This window comes from Balaenoptera musculus, chromosome 10 (genome assembly GCF_009873245.2).
Source record: "Balaenoptera musculus isolate JJ_BM4_2016_0621 chromosome 10, mBalMus1.pri.v3, whole genome shotgun sequence".
Taxonomy (NCBI): Eukaryota; Metazoa; Chordata; class Mammalia; order Artiodactyla; family Balaenopteridae; genus Balaenoptera; species Balaenoptera musculus.
In genome coordinates this window covers 5,436,302-5,458,098 of record NC_045794.1, presented here as the reverse complement: position 1 = coordinate 5,458,098, position 21,797 = coordinate 5,436,302, and the positions used below count along the sequence as shown (strand labels likewise).

The following is a 21,797-nucleotide window of genomic DNA, read 5'->3' as shown; positions in this document are numbered from 1 at the left end:
ACACACACACACACACACACACACACACACACACACACACACCCCCTCTACCTGGAGGCTGCTGTCATCCTGCCTTTCTTACAGAGGGCTTCTTTTTCTCACCGTGGCCACAAGGCAAGCACTAATGTTTGTGAAGCACATGGGGACACACTGCTGAGGCTGCCACCAGCACCCCCAGAGGTCCGAAGACTTCCATACAGGGACACATCTGCAACCCATTCCCCATCACAGCCCACCGGAGTGTCATTCACACTGCAAAGCACTGCCTAGCCAGAGTCCCCTCCCCGCTCCTCCCCTCCCCTCCCACACTTCCCTTCCCTTTTTTCTAGGGAGGGGACGCCCATCGTCCAGGACAGTGTGTTTTTTCAGAGGGACCTTTCACCTGCCCCGTTCTCTCCCCATGTTTTCCGTTTAGTCCTCCACAGCCAGCACCCACCCCCCTTCCCCACCCCCAGAAGAAATGTGACCTGAATCTTTCCTTTCCTGCAGAAAGAATTCTAAGAAAGAAGACTCCACGGGACAGAAACGCGTTAGAACGTTTTGCTCTGAGCAGGGCGCACACCTTGCTCTTCCCTCTCAGCCCTCTGCCCGGGCACTGTCTTCTCCTCACATCCTTGCGGTGCATGGAAATGGCCCTTCCTCCACTGTGGTGGGAGGGGAAAGGGAGCTGGTCTCTGGGAGAGCACCTTATTATTCTTAGGTTCTGGGAAAAGGAAATGGGGCTGGCCCTCGAGGTCAAGGGGCTGGTAAACTTGCCTTCTAAGCATAGTGCCAGAGATCGCTGTGCTGGTGAGAAATCTGAGTGCTCCCCTGCAAATTGCCTGGTAGAGAAATCTGAGAGCGGTGCTTTATTCACCCTGAGGACTGAGAGTCTAAAAGTCTTGCTCGGGGTTTCTTTCCCTTTTTTCTCCTTTGGGCAGCCTTCCTGCACCCACCCCACCAAGCTCTGACCCCAACCCTTTCCAGCTCAAACATTTTCAAGGGCTGCCTATTGCCTTTCATCGAAGGCCCAGCCGAAATCCACTAGCTCCGCAAACTCTTCCCCGAACCCCTCTGTACTCTCAGTCCTGTTCACCACTACACTCTTCATTTGACACGACTACATTATTTACTATTTATTATTTACTCTTTACTCTGGTTGAACTTATCCCCATAGTGGATTGAAAGCTCCCTAATGAAAGAAATCACACCACGTTGTGTCGCACACACTACCATATCCAGCGTTTCAGTCGTAGTTTCTCTTTTTTTTTTTTTTTTTTTTGACTTTTTTAGATATTAGTTTTTATTTGTAAGACTTCTAAACAGGTTTTACAGTTTTTTGTAATTGAATGAAAGACTCTTTAAATTCTATGGTGCTTTACAATGTTCAGAAGTTTCACGCACGTGACTTCATAGAATCCCATAATAACCCTTTTTTCCCCCTACCTCTGTATTCCCCACCCCCAAGGGTAACCTTAGTTTGTGGGTGTGTGTTATAGGCCATTTGGAATCTGATAAACATGAAAGACACTCTCCCCTGGAAAATGCCCCCGTACCGGGAATTTGCATGAGTTCCGAGGTTGGCAGTGCCTCGTTGCCCACCGGTGGACTCCAGATTAATAGTGCCCGACGCAGCAGACTCAAGTGATGGGTGGGCAGTAACTGCTGTCCGCTGACGTGTGACTCTCCCTGTTTTCCCGAACAGATTGCCCTGACGTTCTCCATTGTCTTTGGGGTCATTGTCTATCGCATCACAACCGCTGCTGCTCTGTCTCTCAACAAGGCCACACGCTCCAACGTCCGGGTGACCGTGACAGCCACGGCGGTCATCATCAACCTCGTGGTCATCCTCATCCTGGATGAGATTTACGGCGCCATGGCCAAGTGGCTCACCAAAATCGGTACCGTATCACCACGTTGCATGTTTGCCCTGGGCCCCCTTGAGGTGGTCAGTTCAGTGTGTGCAGGGTTTTTGGTGCCAATGACCCAACATAAAAAAAAGCAAGTCCAGTGCACTTGGAGAAATGAGGAGGTGCAGGGTGTGTCCTTGTAGGGCCTCCGCCCCAGCAGGAATCCTTCCTGGAACATTCTCGATCAATAGCCCAGGTGGATGGCCTTGTTATCCCCCAAGATTAATCATGGGGTCTGTTCTTTTTAGCTCAGCCTAGAAGCAAGAGGTGTTCAACACTTCCTGCTAAAAAAAGGCAGAGTTTCAGTTCTCCTCATTTCCCCAGCAGTGTTTATAAAGTTGGGAAAGCCTCTTGACACTTGAGTCCAAGAGCGTCTTATCTATCCCCATATTGTCAGAGGTCCCAACAAATCCACGCATACCCCAGGCCCTGAGCAGACTTCAAAGAGGTGTATCAGGCTTCCCAAGCTTCCAGCCAGTGAGAAAAATGCAGTGGCCTCAATATTCAGACGTGTCATTTGAGCCACAGGCTGCCATTGCTTGAGCACTGCTTTCTGGCACTTGTGCTTCTTAGACGTCGGGGTGGAGGGCGAGACCCTTTCCTCACTGCCTTCATCCTGGCTGGCCTGGAGGCATCTCTTTCCCTTGCTGAATCCAGGGACCAGCAGTCTCAGCCTCTCACTCACCTCCGGGGAGTTGAATTAATGATGGGATGTCTTTACAGTACTAACCAGTTGGAAGCGGACACTTGACAGGGTAACCCCTCTTCAAGAGCCTTTCCTGGCGGCTCAGAGAATCAGGAAAGGTTTCACTAATGCCAGTGACTCTTTCAGTGCCTTCCCTGGCGTGGCTGCTACTCACGGTGGGCACTGACTTTGGTTTCTATGTGGATGTAGGCGATTTACCATCTGGCCGTTCCGCTGTCTTTGGGCATGTGCATGTTTATATAGAAGTGTTATCTGTGTTCCTTCATACGTTTCTTAAGAAAAGTGAGCAGAGAATTCCACTTCAGTGTGTTTGCTGGGATACAGGGTTCCATGACAGCACTTAGGACGAGCATCCCACACTCCTGGGGGCTCAGGAGAGGCTCCGGGTGAGGGCATCCAGTGGGAGAGCTCGGAAATAAGTGGACGTGGATGTCAGGCATGTACGGGGGGAGGAGGGGCTGGGCAGGAGGGGAGGAGGGCTCCCGGCAGAGGAAACAGAATGAGAAATCCGTCACTGAAGGGGGGGATCTGACCCATCAGGGTCAGGAAAGGCGCAGGGAGAAGTGGAGTGTGGGCTGGGCTGGTACAATGGGTAAAACTGGGGGGTCTAAAAGCCAGGGAGCCAAAGGAGCAGAGCTCAGCAGGTGGAAGAGAACACGAAGCTTGTCCAGGATGCCCGGAGAGCCCGTGCGGCGGTGCTCAAGGGTCCTGGCATGACCAGGGCACAGCATGGGGGGGAACTGGGCCCGGGGAGTTGGCTGAGCCCAGATATTTTGGTGGAGGACCTTGAATGTCAGGCTGAGGACCCTGCTTATTTTCACAGACAGTGGAAAAGTATTTGCTGAAGTTCAAAGGGGCATCCAGTAAAGAGTACCATCTTCCTGGCCTGATTACTGAACCAGCTGAGAAGTAAGGCAAAGGCAGATGGAGACAAAAGCTGAGATTTCACCTTTAAAGCTGAAAAAGGCTGCATTGGCGGAAGCAACTTAGCAGGAGAGCCAGATAGGCTTCCTAATCCAGAATCCAGACAGACCGGCCTCCCCGTGGCAGGCAGCAGCGGGCAGGGCAGTCCTGCAGTTCTTAGGACATTGCAGGGGGTGGGGCACGGGACTCAGAAGAGCCCCTCCTGCAGGCCGTTTGCTTCCCCCTAAGGGACAGAGCAGATGCCAGTGTTACCTTCCACACCGACCAATGGGCTAAGCTCTTCCCCTTCCCTCACCCGGGAGGAGAAAGGAGTGAGGTGGGAAGACAGAGCAGGGAATTACAACTAATCACACTCCCTTCGCATGGGGGAAAAGGCAGGAGTGCAAAGAAATGCCCTCCATCCCCTGAACAGCTCCCAACCCGACACCGCTGTGGGTTTTTTGTTTGTTTTTTTTTAACATCTTTATTGGAGTATAATTGCTTTACAATGGTGTGTTAGTTTCTGCTGTATAACAAAGTGAATCAGCTATACATATACATATATCCCCATATCTCCTCCCTCTTGCATCTCCCTCCCACCCTCCCTATCCCACCCCTCTAGGTGGTCACAGAGCACCGAGCTGATCTCCCTGTGCTATGCGGCTGCTTCCCACTAGCTGTCTATTTTACATTTGATAGTATATATAAGTCCATGGCACTCTCTCACTTCGTCCCAGCTTCCTCTCCCCCTCCCCATGCCCTCAAGTTCGTTCTCTACGCTGTGGGGTTTGAAGAGCGTGATGGGGTGGGGGGAACTGTTTGCCAGATGACTCCAGCAGGATGCCACAGAGTGGAGGGGGGCAGGGGGTCTAGAGTAAAGGAGCCTGTTGAGTGTGTGGGCAGGAAGTAGGGAGAAAGGAACCGGAAGTCAGTGATGATGCAGAAACGTCTTCTTGCTGTCCGTCTGTGATACATTATCCACTTATCTTGCACAGCTCCAGACAGGGGTAAAGATCCAAGATAGAGTGTCGACAATCAAAAACTCATTAACAAGTGTTTAGTGAGTCCCTCCCACGTACAAGGCTAGGCAGCTTCTCTTTGTCTTGGCCATGAAACCCTTTCCACACCATGAAGCTGTATCCACTGTTTCTAACAGCTCTCCCTTCCTCACCCAAAAGTTCAGACTCCTCCAAGCGGTTAAGCCGATGTCCCGTGGTCCATACGAAAGTCTGCATGCCGGAAAGGAGGTGAAATTCTAACGAGTGCATTTTGTTCTTTGTGGTCGCGATACTCACTCATGAAGCATTTTTATCTTAAAAACGAATTTGGTTATTCCATTTCATCTTCACAAACTATGTGTGGTCAGCAAGGGAAGTATTCCATCCTCATTGGACCAAGGTTCAAACTCAGATTCCGCCCCTAAAATGCCAGTGTCTTTTGTGCAGTTTTGATGTGCGTTTCTCACTGTCTGGATTGGTGGATTGGTCTCTACCCTGGACCCCACGTGGGCATTGCTTGGGTTGTTGCTCTTGTCTATCTCAGACTGGATGTTTCCAGAGGGCTCAGAAGGTGTGGTGTATTGTGGAAGGACCACGGAACTGGGGAGTCCAGTGGGGAGAACCGTGAATTCCAGCCCCGGCTCCTCCTCCCTCCCCCACCACCTGTGTGGTGTCGGGTGAACAGGGAACTTCGCTGGACCAAGTTTCATTGATGCTTCCTTCATCGTTCCTGTCTGCTGATCATCACACCCATCTAGACTGTTGTCAGAGCCTAATGACTGACTATGCCCTTGTCTTCAGCCTCTTCCTGGGGCCCTCAGTCTTGGAAACCCCACCCAATCAGCCTTTCTCAAAGACTGCCCTGGGGATGCATCCCTCCCAGTCGGGCCCCACAGAGAGCTTCCTTGCACCCTTAAGTCAGATCCAAACTAGCATCTGAGAGGCTCTCAACCACCTTCTTCCCAGTGTCTGCTTCCATCCCCTCCGACCACTTAACTTACAGTCACCCCCCATCACCCTGGGCCTCACTCAGGCTGCAGTAACCCTCAGTGACCCTCCCCTTAAGGGACCTCTCGAGGTTGCCTCCCTTGTGAATTTTTTTCTGGACACTCAGCCCTCAGGGGGTTTCCTCCACCCACTTCTGGGCTCCACGGGCGCAGACCGTTCACTCCTTGGTTCATCCCTCCGGTGTTGTTTGAGCGCCTGCTTTGTGCCAGGCCCCATTCTGGGAACACAGGTAAAGAGGAAAGGCGTGGTCCCTGCTCCAGCTGTTCTGACACTGCAGTTGGGGAAGGATGCACAGGAGACGGGGACATTTCACAGAGGGCGAGAGAGCAAAACAGGGCGATGTGGTGGTGGCTTGGGGCTGTGTACTTTGCACGAGGTGGTGGGGAAAGGACTGTCCAGGTGGTAACATTGTGGCTGAACCCTGAGTGGGGCGGGAGGAGATCTAGAAGGAAGGCTCTAGAAAGAGGCTACAGCACAGCAGAGGCAGAGGCGAAGGCACAGAACAGCTAAGGCAAAAGCAAGGGCTTATAAACCAGCAAGGTGGCCAGAAGCTTGGGGTGCTTCCCAAGCAGATAAGGATCTGCTTCACTCCCTGGAGGTTTGTCACATAACCGACTGATATCATTCCCGGATTTCCCACTCTTAGGCCAGACGAGGCCTTAATCTTAGAATCTCAGTGCCGTACCACGAAGGTGTTTATTGGTTCTCGCTGCGTGGTTGGAGTGACAGGGCGGGGTCTCTGCTTCACGCAGTTGCCGAGGACCCGGACCCGTGGAGGCCGCGTGGGCACCGCGTTAGGGACAGAGCGCCGGAGGGTCACGTCGAGGCTGTCACAGAGGCATCGTTCATCACCTCTGCCCGTAGCGTGCCAGCTAGAAGCAGCCTGATCAGGAAGAGGCTGGAAATGCGTGGAAGCTCGTGGACCTTCCATGAGCAGGAAAGTTCTCTGCCACTTGCTCCAACCAGGCTACAAAGCCCTGGAGAACAGCCACTCCGCCTTATGTTTCTTTTCTCTCCTCCCCAGCCTGCTCTCTGGTAGATCTTAGCCCACGCTTGTTGGTGCAGTTACCGGTGAAATATATCTGTCTCTTCACTCATGCATTCAGATTCTTTTTCAAGGAATGCCCGTAGGCGAGGCATCCTGTCAGCCACAGGAGAGGCTAAAGTGAGCGTTTACGTATTCATGGTTTCAACCCTGCCTGCTGACCAAAGGATTTGAGGAACTGTTAAGACGAAATCAGGGAAATGCAAAGTTGCCACGATGGGGCAGTGATTGGAAGATGCAACAGAGAGATCCAAAGCCTAGAATTTTCCTTAATGGCAGAGTTCACACACTAATGAGATGGTCCTGCACAGCAGGGTGTGACAGGCCTACCTGCAGGCAGAGGTGTGGTTTCAGAGCCCCCAGGCCGCCACGGGGACATAAAGCTGTGGATAAGGCCACCTGATAGACTGAGGGTCCTGCCAAGCTTAGGGGCTTCCTTTGCCATTCTCACGCTGGGTGGTTTAATACCCGTCTGGCTTCCTGCCCCAGATCTCCTGATGGATGAGGAGGCGGTGACCACATGCTTTGCTCACCAGGTGCAAACAGCTGGTGTAAACAACTCCAATGAGTTCTTGAGTGTTTCCTGCAAAGTTGGGTGACGGAAGACCCATTCCCTAGGAGGTCCCTCAACAGGCCCGGGTGTCAGGCCTATCTGAGGTCTGTTCTTGCCACAAATATTTGTGACAAAAGACAGAATTTGTTAAATGCCTTGAGTGTGATTAGTGATAGATAAAGACAGTAACTGTCTACCTGGTGGCCAGGATAACAACAGTCATGGGCTTGGGTGCAAGACACGCTATCATCTGGAGGCGACGCGGTCCTGGTGGCGCAGGGACTGAGCTGAAGTCTGGGGCTGGGGTCGGGGTGGCTGGGGAAACAAAGATGCTTTGGGACCTTGTCGGCCAAGGCACGCTGTGCAAAGTGTGTAGCCTGGTTCAGCAAGTTATCAGTCGCTGACGTTTGTGAGGATCTCAGTGAACGGGTGGGACAAGGACTGTCTTAGTCCCTAGTGATCTGTTCTTTCCTGGAGGGGCCACAGGGGGTTATAGGGAAAGGATCCAGTTCCTGGAAGAGGAAGCAAGCAAGAGCTGGGCAGGACATTAGGACACCAGTCACCCAGGCAAACAGGATGGGGCTCGGGCAACTTGGGAGGCCAGGGTCTGAGGTAAGACAACAGGGGTGACCAGGCAGACCAGCTCAAGGTATGCGTCTGTCTCAGTCTGTTCAGGCTGCTATAACAAAATACTGTGGACTGGATAGCTGACAAACAACAGAAACTCATGTCTCAGACTTCTGGAGGCTGGAAGTCCAGGATGAGGGTGCCAGCATGGCCGGGTCCTGGTGAAAGCCCTCTTCTGGGTTGCAGATGGCTATCTCCTTGCTGTGTCCTCACGTGGTGGAAGGGGCGAGGGAGCTCTATGGGGGTCTCTTTTATAAGGGCACTAATCCCATTCATGAGGGCTCCACCCTCATGACCTAAGCACCTCCTAAAGACCCTACCTCCCAATACTATCACCTTTGGGGGTTGGGATTTCAACATGTGAATTTGGGGGAACACAAACATTCAGACCATTGCAGCTTCCTACTTGGGTCAGGGCACAGGGTACACTGTGCCCGTGAGGCAATGAGCTTCCGAGCCCAAGCTTGGGGAGTATGATGTCTAGTGCTCCTGAAACGGTAGGGTCTTGTCATGACTGACATAGGCATGGGTCCGGCTTGGCCTAGAAGGGGCCCCATGTGCACTCTAGCTCCAGGCAGAGTGAGGAAGGCAGGGCTGACACCAGGCTTCTCAGCTGAATAATCCAGCTGCCATGAACTTGTCTTTGTCAGCATCGTTCTCTGACCCCACCTTCTCCCCCTCCTCTCCTTCCCCCTCCTCTCCTTTCAAACTCTGCAAAGTGCTGGTTTGTGTGTGGGGCTATATGATTCATCTTTACTCTGCACTGAGTCTCTCCTAGTTACAGGGTTGGGCTCACTGTGTGTACCTGAGACACGATTATCGTGCCAAATCAAAGCCTCCAGTTCTTAGGAGAAGGCTGCGTTTGTGAGTTGTTTAAATATTGCTGATAACGCTGCTCCTGAGTGTCGCTACCAAAGCGGGGGCAGGGAAGTGACGAAAGGAGAGATGGGGAAAGGATCTGATTTACTGACACCCGTTGTGTACCAGGCACCGGCGGGCATTGTATGTACAGTGTTTCACCTAATTTTCACATTAGCGCCCGGAACTGGTTGTTTCTTTCACTTTATTTATGAGGGGTCTGAAGAGGTTTAGAAACTTGACCAAGACCCATAGTTAATAGTGGTGTACACACGCGCACGCACACATGCATGCACACACACGTATGTACACACAGCCTGTGCCAGGTCCTGTTCGAAGCACTTTATGTATGTTAGTATATTTAATCCTCAAAATAGCCCCAAGGGTGAGGGTGGTCTCAACCCTCCCACAGGCCCAAGGTCCTCTGGCTGTGAGTGGTGAGGACCCTGGCCTTGGTGTCCTTGCTGAGACCACAGCGCCCCACTGCCTGGTAATACGTAGCTGTCCTTTGGCCTCGGGAAATTCTAAATGTGTTGGGAAAGCAGAAGAAAACACATCAGAGGCTCCAGAAGATTTAAAATGCGACGCACCCACCCATGAGAACAAGCGGGGAGACAGTGGGAGCCAGCCCCCCGCACAGGCCCGCAGGCATGAGGAGACCTCTGCAGGTTCGCAGACTTTGGGGTCTCATGTGCTTTATTAAATTTAAAAAAAAAAACCCTTTTTTTGAAGAATTGAAGTACCACCAGGAAGTCCTGAGTCCAGAATTGTGCATCCAGTCCTAAGCCATCCTCTGCACAGGCTACATCTGACCACTGAGGAGAGAAGAGAGGGAAGAAACGAAAAGGAGGGGGAAACTCAGAACCAGAGGCCGCTGGGACATCACAGATTCTTTAAAGAGGAACATTTTGGGTATACAGGGATGGATCTAATTTCCCATCAAATGTGCACGATGTGTGTTTTCAGAGCGCAGGGTGAAGGGCTGCCTTCTTGGCTCTGAGCACTGGGGCAAGGGGAGTGGGCTTCCCTGTGGCCTAAGCCTGCACAGGAGCGTGCTTCGGGAGCAGGGACCCATGTGGATGCGTGTGCATGCATGTGGATACGTGTGGATGCATGTGCATGCATGTGGATGCGTGTGGATACGTCTGGATGCATGTGCATGCATGTGGATACGTGTGGATGCATGTGCATGCATGTGGATACGTGTGGATGCATGTGCATGCATGTGGATACGTCTGGATGCATGCGCATGCATGTGGATGCGTGTGGATGCATGTGCATGCATGTGGATGCGTGTGGATACGTGTGGATGCATGTGCATGCATGTGGATACGTGTGGATGCATGTGCATGCATGTGGATGCGTGTGCATGCATGTGGATGCGTGTGGATGCATGTGCATGCATGTGGATGTGTGTGGATATGTCTGGATGCATGTGCATGCATGTGGATACGTGTGGATACGTGTGGATGCGTGTGGATGTGTGTGGGCTGGTCTGAGACCTATGCCTTCCGGGCGGGGAGACCACAGTGCTGGCAGTTTGAAATCTGGCTTAGAGTCATGTCTGCTGGGTTGTCTTCCTGGTCTGCCACCAGCTCCTGACTGCCTGGGTGGCCTCCTGCCCGTCCCATCTGGGAGACCAGGGGAAGGGTGTGGCCAGGGTGGATTCTGCCATTGTTTGAGGGCCCCCCTCCGTGATGTTGGCTTAAAGTAACTGTAAATGTTGTCTGGGAAGCAGAGGACATGGTGGGAGGCTGCTGCTAGTAACGCAGAAGACACGAGCAAGGTTATAGCCTGAGTTTGTGGAACAATTCATTCCAGTTATATGGGACGATTATTAATAACACTGCTACTTTTATAATAGTTTAATACAACTGGCAAGAATTCCTTCCAAACTTGAGCTGTAACTATGAACATGTCTCTCTCATTTTTCCAGTTAATCACGGAAGCACTCATCTCTCCTTTTAGCAAGAAGCCCCCATCTCTCCTTTTAGCAAGAAGCCCCATACATTCCTCTCCCTTTCTTTGAGTTTTCTGAGAACCCAGAGCCTGAATCCATGAGAAGCAAGGGAGTCATGGTGGTCATGCTCTGTTGGCCATGGTTTCCCTCCAGGCCCCTTCTCCCCACGCATCCACCGTGGTCTGTGCCCCGAGGCCCAGCAGATTCTATCACCAGGTATCCCCACACTGACTGGTGGCGGGGCTCAGCCAATGGGAAGCAATGGAAGGAGCTTAGGGGGTAGAGGAGATGGAATTGGGGCCATTTCTTCCCTTCCCTTCCCAGAGGTGAGGTGATTTGCCCTCACCTCTGGCAAAACTGTGCCTTCGTTAAAATCCCTTCCTCTGAAGCATCTGAGGTAAACTCTGTTTCCTGGTGCAATGCTGACTAATAGAGGAGGGTCAGGCCAACATCCATGCTTCAACAGGGAAATACCTGGAGTATGACCAGTCCTTCACTCCTTGTGTGTGTCATTGCTACACCACATTGCTGTCGGATGCTGACCTTGTCTCATCGGACAGGAGAGGCTGGACCACTGCTGAAATGGTCCCTCCACACCGCCGGTCCCAGACAGGTCACTGGTCTCTTTAAGGAAGGACCATCCTTTCCTTCAGAGGAAGCTCCATCGAGGGTCTGCAGCTATCAGGGCACATAATACCTGCATCCGCATCTCCAAGATGTCATTCATCACACAGACCCAGACTCCCTTCTCCCTGGAAATCCACCCTAGTTGCATACAGCCTGTCTTCTTAAACTTTCAAAACACAGTAGATCTGATGATACCTCATCCCACCTCTCTTTGAGGGAGGTGACCCTCAGTGACTAGGGGGCCCCTCATCACCCCAAGTGAGGCCAGCCCACCCCAGCCTTCAAAGAGGTCTAGGTCAGAGATTCTCGGGTAACCTGCTGGCATTTCTCTCACCAAAGAAGTGGAAACAAATGTACAAATGAAAAGTCTAATAGAGTGCCTTGCTACAGCGTCCTACTAACAGCAAGTGTTTGCGACCTTACACGGTGCTTCGTGCTTTCCATACTTTTGCTTGGACTTCACAACAAATGTTTCAGGAAGGTGCCATTTTAGGAGTTAGGATGGTGAAGTTCAGAAAGGTAAATCACGTACGTCTTTGCAGGAAAGTGGGACAAAGGTCTTCTTGCTCCCAGCCCAGGATCTGCTCTCCCCTTGTCATAGGCTCCTCGATAGTGCCGTAGAACACAGAGGACCAGAGCAGAGAGGACCTGGGAAATCACCCACTGCAGGCTGTGGCTTGCCTGAGGATCTGATGCCTCAGAGCTGGCCAGGTGCTTCAGAGGATGGTTCTCAAGTCACACAAAGCCCCACCCGCCTTGGGCCATGAGGACAGAAGCACACAGGCCCAATGACTCAGTGGGTCTAACTTTGAACTCTCCATTTTCCCTCCAAACCTGTCACTTTCACCATTCTTCCCATCTCAGGAAACAGCACTCACACGCTCTTACCAGACCCAAGCATCCTCCTGGATCGCTCTTTCTTTCACCCCTAAGCTCCCGTCTGGGAAGTATTGTCTAGCCCGCCTTCAGACGTTTCCCAGCTCTGGTCAGTTCTCACGAGCTCCCTCCTGACGTTGGTCCTGTCCCGCCTGGACAGCCACACAGTCCTGGTTTGTCTCTCTGCTTCCGCTTCCGTCCCCCACTCCATGCCCCCCCCACACGCTTCCTTTCCTGGGGTCCTGACACTCAGCATCACTCTGCCTCGCCCGTAAGGTGACTTCCCACCGTGTGTCGCGTGAATCTCAGGTCCTTCCAGTGGCGACAGAACCCCTTCCTCTCCATTCTTCTTCCTCATACTTTCTCGTCACTCTGAATGCTCCGGTCCCTGGGACTGTCTGTTCCACCCCTGCCCGCAGCTCCTGCTTCGGGTGTCAGCTGAGAGGTCGCCTCCTCAGAGACCTCCACTCCGACTAAAACAGTCTTCCTGTCACCTTTTCCTCATCTCCCTGTGGATTCCATCAGTACTCACTGCCCTCCGACACGCCCCCCTCCCTCTTCTGGACTGTACACGCCACATGGCAGGGGGCTCATTGATCCGGCGCACGGCTGTATTCCCAACGCCCAGTGCCTGGCACACGATGGTCACTTGGTGGACATTCGTTGAATAAAAAAAGATAATGATGGAAAAGGTAAAAACATTCCCTTTGGGTGGTCTTCCCCTGGGAAGGCACCAGGGGATGGACTGAGATGGGATTACTCCACCTCTGCTCGCGGGGGCTCGGTTTCTAATTTATTTATTATTTATTTATCATTTATTTTTGGCTGTGTTGGGTCTTCGTTTCTGTGCGAGGGCTTTCTCTAGTTGTGGCAAGCGGGGGCCACTCTTCATCGCGGTGCGTGGGCCTCTCACTATCGCGGCCTCTCTTGTTGCGGAGCACAGGCTCCAGACGCACAGGCTCAGTAGTTGTGGCTCACGGGCCCAGCTGCTCCGCGGCATGTGGGATCTTCCCAGACTAGGACTCGAACCCGTGTCCCCTGCATTGGCAGGCAGATTCTCAACCAATGCGCCACCAGGGAAGCCCGGGGCTCGGTTTCTAGACCAGCGAGTGTGTTTGTGAGGTGACCCCACTGGTGTTGTGTCTGCGGCTGTGACCCGGGCACACTGACCTGTTCTCTCCCTGCTCCCTCATTGCCGTGAGGAGAGCATCCCCATACCGCGGATGGAACAGTTGAATGGGGACCCCGTGTCAAGTGTTGCACAGCGCCGTGGAGTTCTCAGGGATGCCCTGTAACAGAGCACTGCTCTCTGTCTCCCTCTCTCTCTGCAGGTGCTTGCTCCCTTTTGTGTCCCCTTTCCTTAATGTACTGTCACCTGGGGCTGGGCTGCTAGAGCACAGTAGGCCTCCCGTCCCTTTGTCTGGGGGAAGCCGTCATCTTCCTGACTCTAAGGGTGGGGCCCCTGTGCTTAGAAACTCTCTAGGGCTCCAGGGGTATCTCAGGAAGACCCATCCATCATCTCCAGCTCAGGGGCGCTCAGTGCCCTGGGGCAGTGCACTGGCTGCCTGGTTATCCAGCTGGCTGGCTTCTGCAGGGTGATTCCCTCCCCATGGCATAAACAAGGCAACAACGTCACACAGGAGGCTGGGACCACCTCCACCCCCAAACCCACACACCTGCCCACACACACGAACGGAGGGAAGCCCAGATGGTTGGGCTGTCAGGAAACAGTGCTGTTTGTAAAAGCTGGATCTGCCCTGGGGGAGAGGCCGGGAGCGCCGCGGCGCCTTTGCTTTCTGACGCAGCCTCCGTCCTTCCCAGAGCCGTGCCAGGGCTGGAACTGGTTGAAATTCACACCTGGACATCGCCTTTTTGTCTTGTCGCCATCATTCTATATCTGCTGGATTGTCAGGGACACCCATTAGCATGAGCTGCTCTTCCAAAATTCCGATTCCGCAGCTGACGTCCTCTCGCTCGCCATGCTGTTTCCATATGACGGGGATGGTGCTCTGGGGACTTTGAATTCTGAGCTGGCCCCCTGAGACTCACTTGGGCTTTCATACTAATTATTTTCCAAGGCAGTTTACAGCTGGGTCATTCATACTCATATTTTTTCATGACACAATGCATCAGAGGTTTAACACTTAAAAGAAAGGGGGTTGGGTAAGGGCGCCACACAGGAATTCTCTGATGGTCTCTCCTGGTCCTAGAGTCTGCCCTTTGTCCGAAATCTGCTCCAGCTGGTGGTGAGCAGGTGAAACTCTCAGATGGCCTCCACTCAACCTGGGGTGGCTTCCTGGGAGAGGTGAGATTTCAGGAGCCTGTGAATGCTGGAGAGGGGTTGCATTCTCCCTTCTCACACTCTGTCCATGTTGACTCTCCTCTCCATCCCGTAGCAACTGATATCTAAAGACACTCTATTTGGAGTTTTATGAAACACAAGGCTGGTCCATTTTCTCATGGGCTCAGTTTGGGACCACTCCAGATTCTGTGTCCTATCAGGGGATGGTGCCATGTCCTGAAGTGCCCTACCTGTGCTGTAGACATCATCCCACCCCAAAAGGACCCTGAAAAACCTGTTCCGCTTCACTGTTATAGGCGGGCGAGGCTCCTCATGTTGGCTGTTGGAAGAGACCTATTCTAAGATGAGCACAACATTGTAAATCAGCTAATTATACTTCAATCAAAAAAAAAAAAAAAAGAGACCCAAATTCGCATGGAGCTCCAGGGCCCCCGTTCTCTCCCTCCCCGGGGCCATGTTCCCTGGGACCCCCCTCCAACTTCCCCAGAAGTCTCAGCAAAGCACCCAGCATGGCCGCAGAGCTTCTCTGCTGTGGGACCCTCGACTGATTTAGTGGCCTATCAAGGGGATTTGGATTGTTTATTGGAAATGCCCATTATTTATGGTGGCTCTTGGCCTTAAAAGCATAGGCACAGGCTGTTTTTAGAAATAAACCTAAGAAATAATAAACAGACCCATGATTCATCAGGATGGAGGAAGGGAGTCACTCATTTCCAGTTAGAGCAAAGAGCTCTGAAGGGACTGGATTCTCTTTCCAGAGAACTTGGAGGGAATTCCTGTAGGGATTGGGGGATCTGCGTACAAAGAGTTCAAAGGCAATTAAAAAAGAAAATCAAAGACACGTCCCTCTCTGTACCTCATCCTTAATCCCCTTCTAGCCACATTTACAAGGTGAGTTTTCCAAATTTTTAGATCCTCAGACCTGATTACTTTTCAGGTGACCTCAGTTTTCATTTTCTTACCCCCAAAATATTTAAAATTGAGACACAAGATGTTATTAAGTTACTGTTGAATTGGTTGGGCAGAGGCTCAAACTCCAATTGAAAGTGATCCCTCCCACCCTCCTTCCCTTCCGTCCTGCCTGCCTGCCTTCCTTCCTTCCTTCCTTCCTTCCTTCCTTCCACTGAAAAAATGCACAACCTAAAAGTTGAGCATTATGTTTTATTCAGTGGACTTTCTGATTACTTAAGCCCGGGAGACAGCCTCTCAGGTAGCTCTGAGGGACTGCTCGGAAGAGGTGACGGGGGAGCCAGGATACACAGGAGTTTCTGCAACAAAAACCAGGTAGTTGGACCATTGAAAGATTCCTGTTAGTTAAAGAAAAACAGACAAGTTAATGCACTTAGCGCTTTTCTAAGTTGGAGAAGATGCAAGAGTCTGGGCTCATTGAAATCATCTCTTTGATATGCACCTTAACTATCTAGGGTCAGTGTCCTGCTTTTCTCCGTCCTGAATCCGTTCAGGACGCTGATGAGTGATGGCTGCTACATGCTTTGTTTACTGATAAGCGGTGACTTTCTTCATCTGCCCTCCCTCCCTCCCTCCCTCTTCCCCTTCCCCTCCTCCTCCTCCTCCTCCTTTCTCTCTGCCTCTCTGTCCCCAGTCTCTCTCCTTTGTAACCCAGCTACAACAGGGTATGGCGGGGAGCCTCTGTTCACGCCCCTGTGCTCATCTTGAAGTCGGACTCAGTCCTTTGACACATCCCTCCCCTAAGAACCCATCCAGGATTCTTTGACACTGGTAAGGAACGCAGTTGTAATGCGTCTTCACTGGAGAGTCTATGGAGAGGCAAATGAGAGGGTCACACTGCAAATTACACAGCAGGAATTAATGGCAATTTCCACCAGGCACCCCCCACCTGTCACGCAGCAGCTCCCCTCATCCCCCTCTCCGCCCTTCCCCCTCCCAGAGCCCCGGCTCTCGCCTTTTATGGGTCCTGCATCTACCTCCAGCACCCCTATCTCTTCTCTTAAGTAGGGAGTTTAACCCTCCCTGGCTGCTCCTGTCATATCTTCATGCCGTTATCCTGCTCAACAGACAGGTCCCTCCTTAGGCTTTGCCCTCCTTGCAGTGTGACAGGGAATTTTTAGTAAATGACAAATACTTCAGTATTTACTTCTTCCAAATAATGTTTTTTTCATGTCACGTCATGTCATTCATTAACTCAATAAACGTGCACAGTAGAGTACTCTACATCTGACACCAGCTGTGGTCCTCCCTGAAGATGTATCTCTCTGACCTCACTCATTGTGAAAAAGCCATCCAAACCGTACATGGTGGGGGCGGGTGGGATGGGGGTGGGGAAGGTGGTGAGGTTAACAGCCACTTCGGGGTTCAGAGTTATGAGATCTTAAAACCGAAAGTGACCTTAGAAATCGACGGCAGGCACTTCCACCTGGGCCTCAGAATTGTTTCCTCTAGTCAGAGCGAACAGAGTCAGGTTGAAGAAGTGGATGTGGATCTGGAGCTCGGGGAGGGCGTGACGAGTATAAATCAACAGGGTGGCCCTGGCCTCTTTGTAGCAGGGAGGGGAAGGCCTTTTGGTTAAAGTTCGAAGGGGCTTTGCTAACATATGTAAACTAAAGAAGAGCTGGCAGAAGTGGCAGTGTTAACCATAAATGGTGAGTACAAGGCATTATCCAAATGCTTACTGGGCTAGGCAGTGCGATTGCCCAGCACTTTTATCCATGGGGTTGCACATGTGTCTGTCCATGTGTGGCTGGAAGGAGAAAACCACAAAGCCATCTATTGGCTGAGGGATATCATGGTAGACTTTTCCAACCTCATCTCCTGTAGAATTAATGACGATGTCTCCAGACTCCCTAGCCAGCAATGCTATTGCCAGAATTGTCTGGAGGACCTCAGAAAGCTTGGGCTGTGGTTCTGTGGGGGTGGGGACAGAGGATCACCTACAGGTGATCTCTGCCAGCAGAATCCTCTTGCCAGCAGGATCACCTACCAGCCATGTTCTCCATCGATTGGTAGAAAGTGATCAGTAATCGCATGGAAATGATGCCTGGAACCTCAGGGGGCTAGTCATGTGCACAAACATCCAGCCTGTGACTTCCCAACTGTGCTGTGGAAAGCAGGGCTGCTGGACCTGCATGATGGTGATGATGATGATGGTGGCGATGATGATGATTGTGGTGGTGATGATTGTGATGGTGATATTGTGATGTTTAGGACAACATCATTGATTGAGGTCCACTATGTGCCAAGCACCTGGCCGAGTGCTCTATGAGCATTCCCATTGTGTCTTCGGGGCAACCCTGTGAAGGAGGTATCATTATCCTTTTTATATAACTTCACTTCTCTAATTACATCTAGCATTTGAACTCAAATATGTCTGATGCTAAAATCTGCTCCTACAGCCATCTCTAGCAAAACAAAACAAACAAATCATCCCTCCCCTCAACACACAGCTGAGAGGGAATGGGAGCTCTGTGGGTTCAGCATGGCCTGCCAGGGCCTCTAGGACTGTTTGCCAACATCAGTGAACTAAAGTGGGTTTTAGGATGGAGGGGAGATTGGAGAATGAAGAAGTTTTCAGTGTTGCTGGCTCTCCAGGACCGACACCACATTTCTCACGGGGACCAGGACGAGTAACTCTTCATTTTCCCTTCTTTCAGCCTTAGGGGAGAATCAAGGCCAGGATCACAATAGTGATGGCAGTCACTAAGCTTTCTCATTCTCAAGTCCCCTCCCAGGGCCACAGGTGCCCAGGGGCTCACGTCTGCCTGGGGCAATCTCCTTAGCCTCTGCTTATGCTCAGACCGCTGCTGACGCTCCGGGGTATCATCTGCCAATACTCAAGACTATGTTGTAGGATCACCAATGAACGAGGGGCTCACTATGCTGTGCGGGAAGGCAGATCCTGGAAATGCAGCGTCCTTCTTCCTAGGATGCCCTCTGCCATGATGAGAGGGGAGGTCAGACCTTGCCGCTCACAAGGGAACTCTGGAAGAGACTTGGCAGTTTGCAAAAACCTTTCACAGAGACCTGGCTCAATGAAGCTTCTGGAAGAAGTGGTGACGTCTTCATTCATCCTGGCAAGATGCAGGGGACACAGCCGGTGCTCAGTGAATGTGCACTGAATAGTGACAAACATTTCTTAGGTGCATGATGTCAGGCTGGGAGTGGAGGGTGGGGAGGTGAAAGAGGAAGTGTGGTGTAAACATTAATCAAAGATCCTGATTTCAAGGTGTAATGTAGTAAAAACTGTCTTTGGAGACAAGTAACTCTGTCCCCTACTGGCTGTGTGATCTTGAGCAAGGCTCTGACCTCTCTGGGCCTCAGTTCCCTTTATCCATAAAAGTGAGAGGTAATCCCTCCTGCACGTAAGATGAAACGGAGAGCAGCTTGGAACTGACAGCCACGAGCAGCATGCACGTCCCTTGGCTGCCGCTGAGGTCACTGCAGCTCCCTGTCTGCAGGTGTTCCCTGGCTGTGGGAGCGTGCTCGGCCCGTGCACAGGATACGCCAGAGGTGCCAGGGAGTCAAGCCCAGCAGTGGCCTTCAACCAGTGAGGGAGTCCTACTTGCTCAGGCCTCAGCGCAATGATTCCGAGGCTTGCTTCACACAGTCTCTTAGAAGATCCCCAGTGGGACTGAGTCCCAGTGGCCTGCGGCATTAACCCGTTCATGGACACACCCAGATTGTCTTCTCTCACTTCTGTGTCTCACCACCCCCTCCCTTACCAAGCTTCCTGGGAGCACCTCCCAAATGGACTACTTACTCCCAAATCCTTGACTTAGAGGGTAACCCAAACTAAGACACAGTCAATGAAAGCTACTACTGTAGTGATTTTCAAAGGGCAGACGTGTAGATAATTAATACAGAGAAATGTAACGTACCGTAGAAGAAAACAGAGAGAGATTACTGCCAGCTGAAGGCGTCTGGGAAGGCTTCAGGAAGGAAGTGGTGGGGACATTTGATCTGGATGTCGAACGATGCAAGGGCTTTGTGCATGAGGAGATGGGAAGGGCATTCCAGGGGAGAGAACAGGGTCATATGTCCACTTTTCTTTTTTTTTTAAAATCATGTCATTGTGAAAGAGGGAGCTTTTTTTTTTTCTTCTTCTTTAAATTTTATTTATTTATTTATTTTTGGCTGTGTTGGGTCTTCGTTTCTGTGCAAGGGCTTTCTCCAGTTGCGGCGAGCGGGGGCCACTCTTCATCGCGGTGCGCGGGCCTCTCACTGTTGCGGCCTCTCTTGTTGCGGAGCACAGGCTCCAGATGCACAGGCTCAGTAGTTGTGGCTCACGGGCCTAGTTGCTCCGCGGCACGTGGGATCTTCCCAGACCAGGGCTCGAACCCGTGTCCCCTGCATTGGCAGGCAGATTCTCAACCACTGCACCACCAGAAAAGCCCATGTCCACTTTTCTAATCCTGTGAAAGCTATTGGCAAGTCAGGTGGGCAGACAGGTCAGGTGGGTCCACACGTGGCCTCATCTGGACACAGAACTCCCTGGCTGCTGTGCACTTTGTGGTTTGGCCCTGGGCTCAGCACACTTTGGGGCTCTCGTCAGAGGGCACATGATGCAGGGTTAGTGCTTTCCTTCTGCCCCTGAAGAGTGTGGCCCGGTAACCTCTTATCTTTGCCAAGCTCTCTGTCGCGGTCTGTGGAGATCCCACTGAGCTCTCTGCCCAGCTGTCCACTGGAGCTCCCGTGGGTCTCAAGTCTTCTGAAGGCACCAATGAGGTTTCTGCTCGGTGTTTCTCAGGATCCCCCCGGGAACACTGGCTGACTCCCCTGCTTGGACCTGATAGGGCACACTGGCGCTGTCACCCCTGAGGCTGAGACCTTAGGCTCAGGCTGTGTTTGTTTCACTTACTTATCTGATGAACCGCCATCATTTGAGTAAGTGGACCCAGGATGCCTCAGCCTAGCCCAAGGATGTCCAGAGGAGTGCTTTCCTGCTAAAGGCAAAGGAAGAGAGAAAGAGGAGCAACACCCTGGTGCCCAAGACAGGCTTTTACTGCTTCTTGACTTCTGTTCACTGGTTAACAAGCCTTTCTGTCAGGGATGTTTGTTCAAGTAAAATCTCTGTAGAAGTGGCAAGTATGCAGGTAAAAGCTGAATTCCTCTTGATGAAGCAAGGGTGGTGGGAGGGTGTTCCGCTTGCCCAGACCCCTCTTTGAGGAACCCAGTGTGAAATCATTGCTTGCGTGGATAAGAGGAGGGCAGCGGAAAGAGACAGGTGATGATCGTATGTACGCTTGGCCTTCTGTAGCCCCATATTACCTGGAAGACCATTTGGGACCTCCCAGATGAAGTCAGTTCTAAGGTGCGAGAGAGATGGATCTCTTAGTTTCTACTCTGAAGGAGTAAACTGACAGATAATGGTTCATGTCACAGGGTCACAACTCTGGAGAGGTGAGAAATCTGTCTCTCAGTCTGATCAGCTTTGCTCTTCTCTTTCAGAGGTTCCAAAAACAGAGCAGACATTTGAAGAGCGCCTGATACTCAAGGCTTTCTTGCTAAAGTTTGTCAATGCCTACTCACCCATCTTCTATGTGGCCTTTTTCAAGGGGAGGTGAGTATCTTGGTACCATACATGGAAGGGCAACTGGTCATGAAGACTGAGCCCTCCACTGGAGTCAGCCTGTCTCCATTGTCAATTTACACCCTCGGCCCCATTCCCCACTCCCTTTGCCACCTGGCTGCACTAAATCATTTTGGATTAGCATCTTCAGATTCTGATAACATGGGAAACTCTGCAGTGATTTGGCTCTGGGCCCTAAGGGTTAGTGTTAGAGGAATTTGTGTCTCTCAACTTTGAGGCTGTGACAGGAGGGAATTTCATGTCTAGCCAGTGGCTCTTAGATCTGGCAGTACAGGTCTGATGGCAACTACTCAGAGTTAGTGTGGACTTCACAGATTAGGAGCACAGCCTCCCACAAGACTGCCCTTACCTCAGACAGTACTGCAAGCTCTGGGGCTCTCAGGCCACTGATGGTTCTGCCCAACTGGCTACAGCCACTAACCCCTTGGGTTTGATAATTCACTAGAACAACTTATAGAGCTTGGAATGTGCTATTCTTAAAATTATGGTGTTATTATCACAAAGAGATACAAATACAAAGCGACAAAACGGGAGAGGCACATAGGGTAAGGTCTAGGAGCATCCTGAAAAGAAGCTTCCGTGTCTTCAAGGTGTCCTCAGCATGTCAGTTTCCTGGCACGTCAATGTGCGTCACCAACCGGGATGCTCGTCCAAGCTTCGGTGTCCACAGTTTTTACTGGGGTCTTGTTATACAAGCATGATTGAATGAATCATTGCTCATTGTGATTGAACTCAATCCACAGTCCCTCTCCCCCAGCTGAGGTCAGGCTGCTTTTACTGGGCTCAAAGCCCCAACTCTCTCATCACGTGGTTGGTCTTTCTGGCATTGCCCTCCCCATCCTGAGTGATCTCATTAGCATAAACTTAGGTCTAGTCCCAG

At 51.6% G+C, this 21,797-nt stretch overlaps 1 protein-coding gene across 3 annotated transcripts in view; it reads left to right on the top strand.

Moving 5' to 3' along the window:
* The window catches only part of ANO2 (anoctamin 2), a 344,349-nt gene that overhangs the window by 262,196 nt on the left and 60,356 nt on the right, over positions 1–21,797 (top strand). For all 3 annotated transcript variants that reach the window (XM_036865660.1, XM_036865658.1, XM_036865659.1), the window contains 2 exons: positions 1,685–1,880; positions 20,776–20,887. In XM_036865660.1, coding sequence (XP_036721555.1) covers positions 1,685–1,880; positions 20,776–20,887 — 308 coding nt within the window. The remainder of the gene's footprint in view (positions 1–1,684; positions 1,881–20,775; positions 20,888–21,797) is intronic.